Here is a 12,846-nt window from a genome sequence, read left to right on the forward strand (position 1 = left end):
TTGTCACAAAGAAGGGGGTCCAAGTATGCTATTCGATGTACTGATTTTCCGCTTGGGTGGTTTGAGGTATTGGAAATTTAGAAAATTCTGCGAGAAACAAACATTTGTCAGTAGTCCAGCCAGCTAGTTTTGGCACGGTACGCCAAGCGCCAAGATCGAGTGGCATTCATGATCGAGATTCAAGCAGACGCCAGGAATTAGCTGCCATAGTAACAACGACGAAAGGGGTTTTGTTGATCAGCTTGGATCATCCAGCAGTTCTGCTGTTCTATTTGCTCCTAATATCATCAGGATGTATTGTTATCCGAGATATCTGATGACGCTCAGTTTAATAATTCGAGCCGTGTTCAGGGGTGATGTTTCCAGTTAGAAATCAAAACCTCGAAAGCGGTTGTGGGTATGGTACTAAGTCTATTATGACCTACTTGTCTTAAGTGGTCGATACTATTAGTCGCTGCTCGCTTTGCTCCTCTCAGTCTCACTGAACGTCATCCACCACCATCGATGATCCTCTGCCACCCGCCCCAATTCACTGCCCCAGCCTTGGTAACGTTGTGAGACGCGTGCCTTGCATGCCGAATCATCTACTCCGAGTCGGGCCAAGAATCCGTGGTGCACGCGGAGGAGTCGGCGCAGTCTACGCAATGACCCCTCTTCACCGAGGGCAACCTCTCGAAGACGGTTTCCGTGCATTCACGACCTTCGCGCCTGGTCCTGCACGCTCTCCTTCTGCCCTTGCGTGTTTTGTATTGGCCGTTGCACTTGAGGCAGCGAATAGGGGTGTATTTTCTCTTGCACATCTTGGCGAGTGTTGTTCAGTGTTCTAACCGTCGAAGTGGTGTTTAAGCGAGTGTTGTTGCGTTTAGTATGGCGCTTGCGTCAGTCTTGGCTGTCTGGTTGCTTCGCAGGTTTCCTCTCCTCGTATTTTTTATGTTTGAATTGTTGAAAACTTAAGTCCTGTCGTTATGTTCTTCTTTTGTTGTATCTTGTTCGCCGTGTGGACGTGAATCATGGGGTTGTTTCTGGGAGTCTCACGACGTGGTGAAACAGGGCAAGACGTGACGGTGAATCTGCCATGCCCCCCTCCTACCGCGGTTGCCTATTCACCACTTGATTCCAGACTGCCTTGCTCGCTACTTGGTGATACCGCGTGTGCACATCAAGTCATTTAGAGTTCTAAGACACCGGTGCCTTCTCAGTCAACAAGCATCGAGCGCCGTTAGGAAGCTTCTGATTGCCGTTGCTGCTCTTGCTACCTGCTGGAATGGCTTTTCTATCTTCCCACGTTGCTTCCTCACTTACATACAACGACGGGTTGACTGAGCTAGGAAACATCAAGCATCACAGCGAATACGTCCAGTCTCGTTCCAGGTGTCCGATCTGAACATCCAGACCAACAGGTACATGCACTTAAACACAGGCTTGTCTACCACTTCAAAAGGTTATTTGATACAGCCACGATCTTACCGCATCAAATCGTAGCAACTGCAGCCCGAAGGTATGGCTGAAAAGTTGAAAGGCGATTTGACAGAGACTGGATGCTAGTTTCCTTATGACCAGCTAGACATCATCACTGTCGTAAGTCAGACGACGAAGGATGGAACCCCCCCTGCATTTGAAAAGGGCGTTACTAAGTTGCTTACGGAGTTTTTGTAATTTAAGATGTGTTTTGCTGAATTTGTAGTTCTGGTATGCGTCGCAATGACTGAACAGTTCTCGTTGGGAACCCGAAAGACATGCGGCGGATGGCAGACGTGCCATAGTTGCCGTGAAACGATCCGAAGTATCCCGACTTGCTCGGCCGGAGCGTAGCATCCTCATGCAGCTTTGAACTCCGGAATGTAAGATGCCGCCCAGTTTTGGGCAAAGGTCCGGAAAGGCTCTGTCCGCAACATTTGTTCAGGAAATCATGTCGTATGCGAGGAACTCGGACATGCACTTCGAAAGAACACAATTCCGACACGAAGAAAGCCGAATGGTGCAAAAGGGGCAAAAGGTTCGCCGTTAGAAACCATACGAGGCGCCCGATGATATGTTCATATTTATATATATATATACGCACTGAAACTTCGAACACCAGCCAGGTTGTTCATGATTCACAGAAAACATAAGACAGCCAACAACGATCTCAAAGGTTACAAAATGAGTTGCATCAATCGCCTGATCCTTTGGCTGTCTTTCGTCAGCCATGCATTGGCACAAGTAGCTGACTGGGGCCAATGTGGCGGTATGAATATTTCATGAATATCTGTCTACTGCCTATTGCCGCTTGACTAACATCCAAGCATGAAGGCATCGCATACGCAGGCCCGACGACTTGTGCTACTGGCTTCACTTGCATACGGCAGGCCGACTGTAAGTTGTCTCAATCCGCACAGTCACGATGTCTACATTGGTTGAGATCTGACATGATTGGGCAGGGTTCTATCAGTGCATCCCGGCAAGCCCTGTCACCACCACGACCACGACGAAGCCCGCTACCACCACTCGGCCTTCGACAACCATAACTTCCACGCGTTCTGCGCAGTCTTCTCTCTGCACTCTCTACGCATATGCCTCTGTGAACGGCTATGACCTACTTAACAACCTCTGGGGTCAGGACGACGCGGACTCGGGCTCTCAGTGCACCTACTACTACGGTCCTGCGTCTAGCGGCGGCCTCTCCTGGGGTACGACCTGGACGTGGAAAGGAGCACCCAACAACGTCAAGAGCTATGCTTACGCAAACCGTCAATTCACTCGTCGTCTCCTTAACAGCATAAAGGGGCTTCCGACCACAGCTCAGTGGAGCTACAGCAAGGCCGACATACGGGCGAACGTGGCTTACGATTTCTTCACACACCCAGACCCCAATCATCCCAACTATAACGGGGAATACGAAGTGATGATATGGTGAGTCCTCCGATCTCGCGATGGCCGAGGAGGCCTAATCAGTATGGAGAGAGTTTGCTCAGAATGAAACGCGACAGGCTGAATAAATACGGAGATATCTGGCCCATCACAGAGAGCCCTTCAGGCACGCCCATCGCGCAGGTTCAGCTAGCCGGTTACACCTGGGATCTGTACTTTGGATACAACGAAGCAATGAAAGTGTTCAGCTTCTTGTCGGCCTCGGGACCTATCTATAACTTCAGCGCTGACGCCATGGTCTTCTTCAATCACTTGGCCAGCAATTACGCCTTTCCTCTGAGTAACCAGTATCTCCTGAGTAAGTCTTTTCTTCCGCTGCAGTGTTGAGCCCCGTATTCTGACAAGGAAATTAGTCGACCAGTTTGGAACAGAGGCTTTCACCGGCCAAGACGCAACTTTCTACGTATCAAGGTTCCAGGCCGAGGTCATTGCATGAGTTGATAAGCTCCAAATGCTACTGTTGTATGTCATGTTGTGTGGAAGGGAGACATGAGTTCACATGCTTCAATCAAAGAATATGCCAGCTGCTCGATACTCAGATCACCGTCAATCCATGCACACCGTCTCATGGCACTACAGCAACTACGCAATCAAGGGCAGGCCGCAGACTAGAGGGACAGCAAGACCATACATGCAAACGGGCGCAGACCGTTTTTGGTGAAGCGCCAGACTACTTAGTTCTACAAACGGAATGGCAAATTTAGACGCCGGCTTTCGGTTCGTTTTCAACTGGTGGGAATGTGGATTCGACGCCACGGGTCACAGAGCTGAGTTCTCTGGGAACACCGGATTGCCGCTACTCAACGGAAAGATCGGCCCGCGCGGAACGGGCGTTGACGATTTTATGATTGTGCGCCTTGGAAAGCAGCTGTTCCCGTGCAAGGTTCAGCCGGCTATCGTCGAACACTCGTTAGCCTTTGTTTGCTGTCCAGACCTATCCTTTTTCGGCTTTTCTGCCGAGAGCGTCACAATGCCTTCTTATTTCTCACCCAATGGAGCCGTACTGTTGCCTCCCCCCCTGAATACAAAGGCAGGTTTTGACTTTATTTCACGAACAGGTAGATATAGGGCTCGGTTGGCCGAGGAGACCCTTAAGGTCTCACGTCTTCTCACCATCGCGAGGCCTTGACTGATGCCGGATCGACTGTATGAGCTATCTGACTGCCGGCGACTTCGTCATTGATGTGTGGTACAAGACTTGTCCACTTTTGCAGGTGGACAAGTCTAGACTGTGGTTCCTGAAACGACGGCGAGGTTTATTTACCGACACAGCATGCCCACATATTTTCCTCCATGGCTGAAACTTCCTCTTTCTGCAGTCATAATGACAATCGAGCATTGCTAGGTGAAGCTACATGCTTGACTAGTGAATAGGAGGGCCGACAGAAGTTGACTGGGATTAGGTGCTGAGTCCCAAAGTCCCAACAGAAAGAGAGAGAGAGAGAGAGAGAGAGACTGCAGAACATGACGCTTTCGGGCCGTCCGTTGGATTGATTCAAGAGTCTAGCAACGCCCCCCAACGCCGCGTCGCAGATGCATGCGGCTCACGAATCGGTTTCGAGCCACCAGCCTGGGCCCAGAAGCCCAGCGAAAGTTTTCTTGGGCTTCGCCAGCCTTGGCATGCTGTGTATTGGACAAGCTGACGACGACTCCAGTCCGGCGTGTGCTCCGGCCGACTCCCAAGTGGAGCCGGGACGGAAGCTTTGCGAGCGCCCCTTCCGGTCGCATCTTGGCAGACCGGAGTGCCGTGAGCAAAGCCTTCGGCGATCAACCGTGTCAAGGAACTCGACCAAAGACTTGGAACACCGAGCCTCTGGACTTCACGTAAATCCCACCCACAAGACGGCTCGGCGGGCGCAGACGACTCACGATGGCGCAAGATACTGGGCACTTGGCGTTTATAATCATGTGTGGCTTCGCAGCGTCAGCAGGGGGCCAGCCAAGCAGCCAAGCTGGAGGGGGGATGTGGCTGTGGGCATGTGAAGAGGGGGACGACGAGCTGAGATGCGATAAGAGATTGGAGACGAATAGGATTGCGTCGGTATGACGCATGGTTTGACAGAGGTGCTCACCACCGAGCCTAGGCGTCTTGGACGTTGACACAAGCTTTGGTCAGAGGATGTGAGAATCGTCGGATCCTGATTGTCTTCTCGCTTTTCCACTTGGTTGGGTAGTAGCTTCGTCCGGTCCTCATTTAGACCATGTCCGAAGTGTCCGGATGATGATGTGTCTGTGGGCGCGCATGCAGCACAGCGTGTTGTCCCTCACCTCAGTTCCAACCTACCATCGACCATCGATGGTGCAAATGGAATCATACAGTGCGTCGTCAAGATCTCAATGGCAACCGTCACTGCCGGTTTCCGCGGTCGACTCATCGATCGAACAAGCTCGGCCAACTCGTCCACCTCACCGAAAGTCGGGCGTAGATCACGAGAGTCCGGTGCGCAACCGGCCCCTGCGCGGCGACCTTCCTAGTGGCCCCATTCACGGGAATAGACGGGAGTTTTTGAGATGAGGCCCGCCTCCCGGCAAATGAGAATTGCACCAGTCCTCCTCCCCTGGCTCTGTGGGTTGGGAGGGTTCGAGGCCTCAAGAAGAAAAAGAAGAGAGAAAAAAGACAAAAAAGCTGGCCCAAAGGTTGAGGGAAGCTCACCTCACCCCCCCTCCATCCAGACTCATCTGACATGTCTCGCACACCCAAACTTCCCGGGCCCTTCCCGCACCGTCACCGTCATTTGATCCAACCGCACAAGTACCGGGTGCCGGGCATATGTCTCAGTGTCCAAGACAGACGCTCCAGAGCCATTGATGCTTTGGTGGGATGGTGAGTGGTGACTGCAGATGAACCTCCTTCACCGCAGGTCATGAAGCCACTGAGCCGCTGCCCTGGGCGAATCTGGGCCCTGGAATGGCCATTATGGCCTTATCGCTCCATATAAGCGTGACACGGCACCGGCGCGTCACACACGCACTTCTGATAGTCGCCAGGGAGGAAAATGCGACCCCTCATCGCCCGCCGTTGACCAAAAAGCCCCCCCACATCCAAACATTCCAAAGTTTCAACGGGATGTACGGTAACACACACAAAGCAATCTCTATACTTTCATGCGGCGACGAACCCAGAGTACAGCCCCCTTCAAGGAATGCTGTCGGCGTCTCTCTGCTCGCCCGGCAGAGGTCATCCGCTCGTCTGGGCGGATGTCACGGCCCTTTCATGACCTGACGAGTGACCAACGCAGCCACGCCCATCCACGACGCCCGGGGGGGCTGTTTTCATCCACTCGCGACTGCAAAGCTGACACCGCCATAACATCATGACAAGACCGGGGAGGGAGGGAAGGAGGGGGGCAGCTGCGGGAAACTTTCTTGCAGCGCCCCTCTACATAGTACAGTACTTGTTTGCTCTTTTTTGATGACAGAGTCTAGATGCCATGCAAGGGGCTCCTCATTCGCAGGACAAGAGAAGAGCCTATGGTCGCGTAGGTCTTAGTCGGACGAGCATGTACAACACACACACACATGAGATGTGTACTAAGCCAAGGTAGCGTGCGGTGTTTGTGTACTTACACCAGGTACCTTGCTCGACAGAGAAAAGAAAAATCAATTAAAAAAAAAAATGTTGACATGCTCGGAGAATTTCCACAATTTTTTGATGTTTTTTTTATTCTCGTTTAATTGTTTCCAGGGACCAAGCCGACGTCACAGACGAAAACTACTGCTTGTAGCTCCATTCTTTTCCTTTGCAAAAGGGGGGCAAGCCGGGACGATTTGCGGTACGTTGGTTCGGCCCTTCTTCTTCTCTCCCTCTCTCACCCTTCATATACTCTCCGACGAATTCCCTTGGTGACGAGAATGGTTCGTCCAAGGTTCCAGGGAGGAGAAGCAAGGAGAGGCAACTTTGGGGGGGGGAAAGGCAAAAAGGATATGAAAAAAAAATTGCTTGGACGGACCCAGTTAATGCCCAGTTCCAGTTCCGGACGCTGCCCGGGCCAGACGGAGCTCTCAGCGCAACCCTCCCGGCCCCATCGCCATTACTCATTCCAGGCCGAATTACCTCAAAAGTACTACTCCTTTTGCGCGCGTGTTAGTCTCAAACAGCATGCGGCTACGGCAATGGGCCTCCCTTCGCTTGTACACGTCCCCGAGAGCGTCTTAGAAGGTGTGCCACGAGCACCCGGTGCCACTCCCACTCACACTTTCACACTCACACTCACACTCACACCCACCTCACACCCACCTCACATACACACCCCTTAATCCACGCCCTCACATCCGAATCCATTTCCATTTCTTTACCTGATGGTCTGGAAAGCCGCTTCTCTGACTGGCCTGACTGGGCTGGTACCGGCAGAGACTGGCCCCCCGAGACATTGGCATGAGTAAGGGTCGGCCTGGTTCCGTTGGGCGCCGCCCGCGGGTCTGATCGCCATGGCCTTTCAGATTTTTAGGGCGCCGCGTCTCGAACGATCTGAGCCTTAGATTGGTGATCACTGCATAGGGCTCCCGGCACCCACGGCTTATATAGTGGGCTTGTGAGCCCGTTCGAACTTGTTTCGCTCTCTCTCGCCATATTCGTCAGGTCCCTCTTCCCAGCACGACACTTTTGGGCTCTACTTCGTCTGAACGATCGCCCTGTTCCCCCTATATTAACATCGGGCACCCATCGACGCCTCACGTCAACAACAGTCACCCAGGTCAACAACAGCAACAACAAGCACAGACACTTCCACGCACGCGCCGTCTCTGACACAGACACATAAATACCTACCGATACGACGCCACGCTACTTCTTACCACACGGACAACCTCTTCCTTACCAACTCCCACGTTCATCTCATCACACCGCATCTTGTGAGTGCTCAATATGTTCGGCCGACAACAACGAAGGACGACCCAGTTCCCCAAGCGGAGCAGCTCAGGCTATTCGTGGCCCGAGAGCGACAGCGAGGACGACATCGTCATCCGGCCTTGTGCCCCGAACGAGAAGTCCGACGCCTCCGTCACCATGACCGAGTACGCCCCGGCGCCAACCGCCGCAGGAGCGGAACAGCCCTCGGGCAACCCGAGACCCTCCCTGACCGGCCGCCGCTCCTCCGTCGAGGACGCCGACCTCGAGGCCCTCTGGGAGTGCATGCTGGAGCTGCAGCAAAAGTACCACTGCTATAACTCGACCCGCATGGAGATTGCGGCCGACCGCGAGGATGCCATGGACATGATGCGTATGTTACTCCCCCTCTTGTGACGGGACGAGACTACCAGGGGAAGTGGTGTTGGGGGCAGAACATGAACATAGGACTAACACGGCATGACGATAGCTACCAAGTACTGCATGGACATGCTCAACGACTCCATCGAGTCACTCCCCGAGGAGGGCTGGAAGAAGCTTAGCAAATTCCTCGTCACCGACTTCGACACCTGCCAAAAGTCGCAAAAGTGGAAGTTTTGGAAGCACGTCTGAGGGCGACCTTTCTGCTTGTTCTCGGATGACCCGATCATTGGGGTTTTTTCTTCCCCCTCTACCCTTTTTCTCCTTCTTTAGCGACGCGAAGAGCTTCTGGCTCTGATTAGAATGATACCCCCCCCCCCCCTTTTTTTTATTTCCATGCATAAAAGTCTTATATTTGGATTGGGATTGTTACGGCGTTGGTATCCTACGGCTTACCTGGTTCATGGCGACGTGGGGTTGCCCTGGCATCAGCACAAGTTTCTTTCTGGTTGTAATCTCTGTTAGAATTCAATTTTGCCCAATGGCCGATAAGCCATACGTCAAGACAAAACACCGTAGTCTCGTAAGCGCAAGTGAGTTCTGATCATCCAGTCGATCCCCCGCCAGTATGATGTCAAAAGACCGCATGCGCTTCATTGCACATTGCACATAAAGAGCTTGGTGGCTCGGCGCGGGGCAAACGACGATCTCGGCATCAGCTACAGATGCCGTCTCCGATCCCGGATGCCCAACGGTGATCGTGGTGGCGTGCTCAAGCACCGCCGTGACACGACGTGCATGTGCCATGGCATCGTGGGATCGGCGTGCGGAAGGGAGGCCGGTGAGTCAGTGTCCATTTGACATGTCGACTCGATGTAACATGGGATGCATGAAGCCCCCCCCACGGTGTCCGGATGGCTTAGTTCGTCACGAGGTTGATTGACGACGAAGTCTATCGGCTATCTCGGTGACAATGCTACTTGGTAGAGTTTCAAGCCATCTTGGATTTGGTATGGACAATGACTGCACTGTGGAGACGAGGCTGGGTAAACTCCATTATACAAAGGTTTCATTAAGCTATCTGTGGATAGATGGCATGACCTGGCTAGGTAAAACATTCAAAAAATAAAACGAACCCCCCCCCCCTCGATAAGGTTACTACACAGCCCGCAGTGCGCGCTCAAAGGGGCCCCTCCGGAAGCCGACTGGCGGCGATGTTACACTGTCGGAACAAGCGAACCTCGTCTTCTGCAAAGGCACCGACGACCGAGTGAATCACGCCTCGGTTGTGGAAGATTACAAAGTCGCCCTGCTCCCAGTCGTGGGCGTAGACGTTCCCGGGCGCGATACCCGGTCGCTGCAGCCGGTGCACAATCTCGCGGACTTCGGCGAGGTCCTCGGCCACGGTGCCGTCCGCCAGGTGCAGTCTCCGCACCGCCGACGGGTGGACCTGCAGCGCGAGCCGGCCCGTGACGGGGTTGCGCCAGCACATGGGCAAGACCTGAATCTTGTCCTCCTCGACGGGCGGCAGGTCGCCGAGCGGGACCTCCTTGCCCTCGGACACGAGGCCGAGGCCGTCGGAGCGGGCCTTTGCGCTGCTCATCCAGACGTAGGGGTGCGGGGCGTACTCGACCCTCGTCGTGCGGGCAAAGTGCTGGTCCTCGGGGGTGAGCCGGTCGTACATGGCGTAGCCCGAGACGAAGGCCGTGGTGCCGAGTGGGACAGTCATCTCGTCGCCGGAGCCGTCGTCGTAGCGGAGCGTCTGGGTGCGGCCGCCGGGCACACGGACGGCGAGCAGGGTGGTGGCGACGGGCGGCGCGAGGCCGTAGAGCGCGGCGTCGATGTGCCAGCGGTAGAAGCGGGTGAAGTCGAGGTCGTCCTCGGCCGGGATCGTAGTGGCGTGGAATGTGCGGTGGTGCGGGTGCCTGAGCCGGATGTTCTTGAGGCCTTCGTACTCCTCCACGAAGCCGTTGCCAATGACCTGCACCTGGGGCTGATGGGGTATCGTCTTGAGGTCCGGGTGCAGGATCGAGCGCTTCGCGTCGACCGTCTTGCCGTGGCCGTACGAGGCACCGGCGTCGGGGTCGAACCTCTGCGTGATCTCGAACTGGGCTTTCGGGGAGGCGTGGCCCTGGTTCTTGATGACGACGACTTGGTGCTGGAAGAGGGCATCACGGATGACATGGAAATCGGCATCTGCAGCGCCCGTCAGTCAACTTTTCTGATCGGGTCCGCGAGCACCCAGAGCGAAGCTTACCAAAGGAGGTTACCGATTGTACGGGTATTCTCCCACTACGTGTGCAACATCATTTGCCTTGTTTTTTTCCCCATCATGCTGTCGTTCTTCATGCAGTCTTACCGGTGAGATGTTCAATGTCAACATTGGTGACAATAGCTCCAAAGTCGACAGCTGAGCCCTGTGGAGGGACGATGGGCTGGACGGATACCCGAGAAGGGGTTTGAGAGATCGCCATTGTCGGTGTTGCTATGTATAGAAATCGTATCGAGCTGTTTCTGGAGATTCTTGGCTGGCGATGTTCCACGTGGCAGTTGGCTTTCAGCTTTCTTCTGCTCAGGTGTCAAGATGGTAAAAAGACGACTCAGGAACGTCAATTAAGTAGGTGGTAGTAAAAGAGTAAAACAGGGACTGTCGGAGACAAAAGTGGCGATGTGTTGTGGAGGGTCGGAAGCCGCCGACGACCAGCGATCTGTTATCTCGTCAAATTGCCCCGCCTTGATAAGCCTATTTATTGGATGGATGTAATACAATGACATGCGTATTTGGCCAGTATCTCGTGCATTTAACCGTTGGGAAGTCGGGTATGATAGGAGAAACAGATCCCATCAAGTCAATGATCAGATAAGGCCCATAGGTTTTCGCCATCCGCGGGGTTTACTTGTTGGTCGTTGGAACGTGCTACTTCGGCTTTATTCCTGCAAGACCGAGCGCGCGAGTTGACTTCTCGCCCCCCATCCCCCAGTCCACCATCCTTCACCTCACGCTCGGCCTGCCACAAGCTAGCTCGCTTTAGCTCAGACGTTGACATCTATTCCAGAATAGCTGTCTCTGTTGGCAATAGCGCGGGGCAGACGTCTGCACGACCTTCTTGCTGACCAAGCTGGGCCAAGCCAACTCGGTCTCCGGGCTTGAGCAGACCCCATCCGAGTCGCGGCATCGGCGGCGCGCGGCAGTGGATTCAGCGTGTCTATCATCAAGCTATGCCGAAGTGACGGCATACGGTAAGCTGTTCGCAACATGTGCCTGCCGTCAATCAAGTCAGAGCGCGATAGACTTGCTCAACTTGACCCCCGTGTTGGCGATGGAGAGCGACGGGATGCGTGCTGCATCCTGACACATCCTTCCGCGAGATTTGCCCTGGATAGTGGATTGAAATGAGCATGTCTTCCATCAGTGCTTCTTGACTTTGTCCATCCACTCCTTGGACGCCTTGGTGCCGTCGTGTGCCTTGCGGAAGAGGCCGCGCTCCCACTCGTCCAGGCCGCGGAGGAAATCCTCGTTGGAGCCGCCGATGCCGTCGTCGGTTCCTTTCCGGGCGTGCAAAGCGATCTCGGAAGCCCGTGCCACAAAGGTCTTTCGCATGACCTCGCTGAGCTCTCGCTCGTCGAACAGGTCCAGGATGCGCGTACCGAGGCCGTAGAAGTGGGCGCTCTGGTCCCTGACCGGAACAGCCCGCGCATCGGCCTTCAAGGCTTGGACGACTTGTTGTGACAGGGCGGGAGGCAGGTTCAGCGTCACCGGTGCTTTCGAGTCCTCGGAAGTGCCCGTGTTGGCGAGGGCGAGCATCTCGGCGAGCCAGAGCGGCAACGTGATCTGCGTTCCTGCTTTCAGGGCGTGGGAGGGATTGTTGTCGAGGTATCCTAGGTCGGGAACATCGAGTTCGAATTTGCAGGGGACTTTCTGGGGTTGTGAATCAGCTGGAAGTGCTCGCCGACCATCATCACATGGCTGGGGCGGGAAAGAAAGCGTGCTTGTGTGCTAGTGTTCGACTTGACGGAAGTTTGAGTTGTGGCCGTACCTCTGCGTCTGTCAATATGGCGTCGATGTCGTAGTACGACATGACGGCTTGTGTGTACTAGGTATATTGACGAGCGATGTCTCTCTGTCGGGTCAGGAACGGCAGAACCAGTCAGTCCTCACATGCGACTTGGTGATCTTTTGCGGCGAAACCCGTCGCGTCCGGCTGCGACCGAAGCATACGCGACTGTCGGGACCACCTCCCCGCCAACTCGACAAGCCACACGTGGATGGTAATCTGTGGCGGTGCTTGAGGAGGGGACTCCAAACGGCCAATCAAAAGCTGTGGATTACCTAAGAATGTTCGAGGGGGAGCCTAGTTTCCAAATTCTTGAGGTGGAAGCTCCCCATTTTTTTAGTGGATGACGACATTCTTCTTTCATTCGCAGAAGAGCAAAGAAGCACTGAAGCCGCTGGCCAGCGGGCGGCCAGAGCAGCAGCAAGCAGCAAGCTCGGTAACCCGGGGCAGCTTTTCTGGAGATCCGAGCTCCCTCACGTAATAGCCGACACCGACGCTCCCGCAATTGACATCACTCTCCCACTCGCACCATTGCCTTTGTCAACCTCAATCAATTGATCTCCTCCAATTGATCTTTCCCCCCAAAGGTACTTCAACTGCTCTAATCCCACCCTTTTCTTTGTCTGTTGGCTCTTCTGGTCTGGTTTTATCGAATAGCATCGACACTCACACACA

The 12,846-nt window shown here is 54.3% G+C and overlaps 5 protein-coding genes across 5 annotated transcripts; 2 read left to right on the forward strand and 3 right to left on the reverse strand.

Annotated features, from left to right (window-relative positions):
• Positions 1 to 2,286: 2,286 nt before the first annotated feature.
• On the forward strand, positions 2,287 to 3,346 carry CH63R_12318 (Endoglucanase-1; the record flags this gene model as incomplete). The annotated part of the gene is made up of 4 exons (XM_018307292.1): positions 2,287 to 2,355; positions 2,432 to 2,892; positions 2,970 to 3,208; positions 3,264 to 3,346. The coding sequence occupies 4 exons, from the start codon at positions 2,287 to 2,289 to the stop codon at positions 3,344 to 3,346; spliced, it is 852 nt and encodes a 283-aa protein (XP_018151709.1).
• Positions 3,347 to 3,888: 542 nt separating this feature from the next.
• CH63R_12319 (uncharacterized protein) lies at positions 3,889 to 4,233 on the reverse strand (the record flags this gene model as incomplete). The annotated part of the gene is made up of 2 exons (XM_018307293.1): positions 3,889 to 4,054; positions 4,175 to 4,233. 2 exons carry the CDS (start codon positions 4,231 to 4,233, stop codon positions 3,889 to 3,891), a joined length of 225 nt encoding a protein of 74 aa, XP_018151710.1.
• Positions 4,234 to 7,774: 3,541 nt separating this feature from the next.
• CH63R_12320 (uncharacterized protein) lies at positions 7,775 to 8,368 on the forward strand (the record flags this gene model as incomplete). The annotated part of the gene is made up of 2 exons (XM_018307294.1): positions 7,775 to 8,129; positions 8,226 to 8,368. The coding sequence occupies 2 exons, from the start codon at positions 7,775 to 7,777 to the stop codon at positions 8,366 to 8,368; spliced, it is 498 nt and encodes a 165-aa protein (XP_018151711.1).
• A 928-nt stretch (positions 8,369 to 9,296) lies between these two features.
• On the reverse strand, positions 9,297 to 10,590 carry CH63R_12321 (TfdA family Taurine catabolism dioxygenase TauD; the record flags this gene model as incomplete). Its single annotated transcript, XM_018307295.1, has 2 exons — positions 9,297 to 10,312; positions 10,476 to 10,590. 2 exons carry the CDS (start codon positions 10,588 to 10,590, stop codon positions 9,297 to 9,299), a joined length of 1,131 nt encoding a protein of 376 aa, XP_018151712.1.
• Positions 10,591 to 11,525: 935 nt separating this feature from the next.
• Positions 11,526 to 12,195, reverse strand: CH63R_12322 (DNA replication complex GINS protein psf-3; the record flags this gene model as incomplete). The annotated part of the gene is made up of 2 exons (XM_018307296.1): positions 11,526 to 12,035; positions 12,154 to 12,195. 2 exons carry the CDS (start codon positions 12,193 to 12,195, stop codon positions 11,526 to 11,528), a joined length of 552 nt encoding a protein of 183 aa, XP_018151713.1.
• Between the last annotated feature and the right edge of the window lie 651 nt (positions 12,196 to 12,846).

The sequence above is a fragment of the Colletotrichum higginsianum genome, chromosome 9 (genome assembly GCF_001672515.1).
Source record: "Colletotrichum higginsianum IMI 349063 chromosome 9, whole genome shotgun sequence".
NCBI classification, from domain to species: domain Eukaryota; kingdom Fungi; phylum Ascomycota; class Sordariomycetes; order Glomerellales; family Glomerellaceae; genus Colletotrichum; species Colletotrichum higginsianum.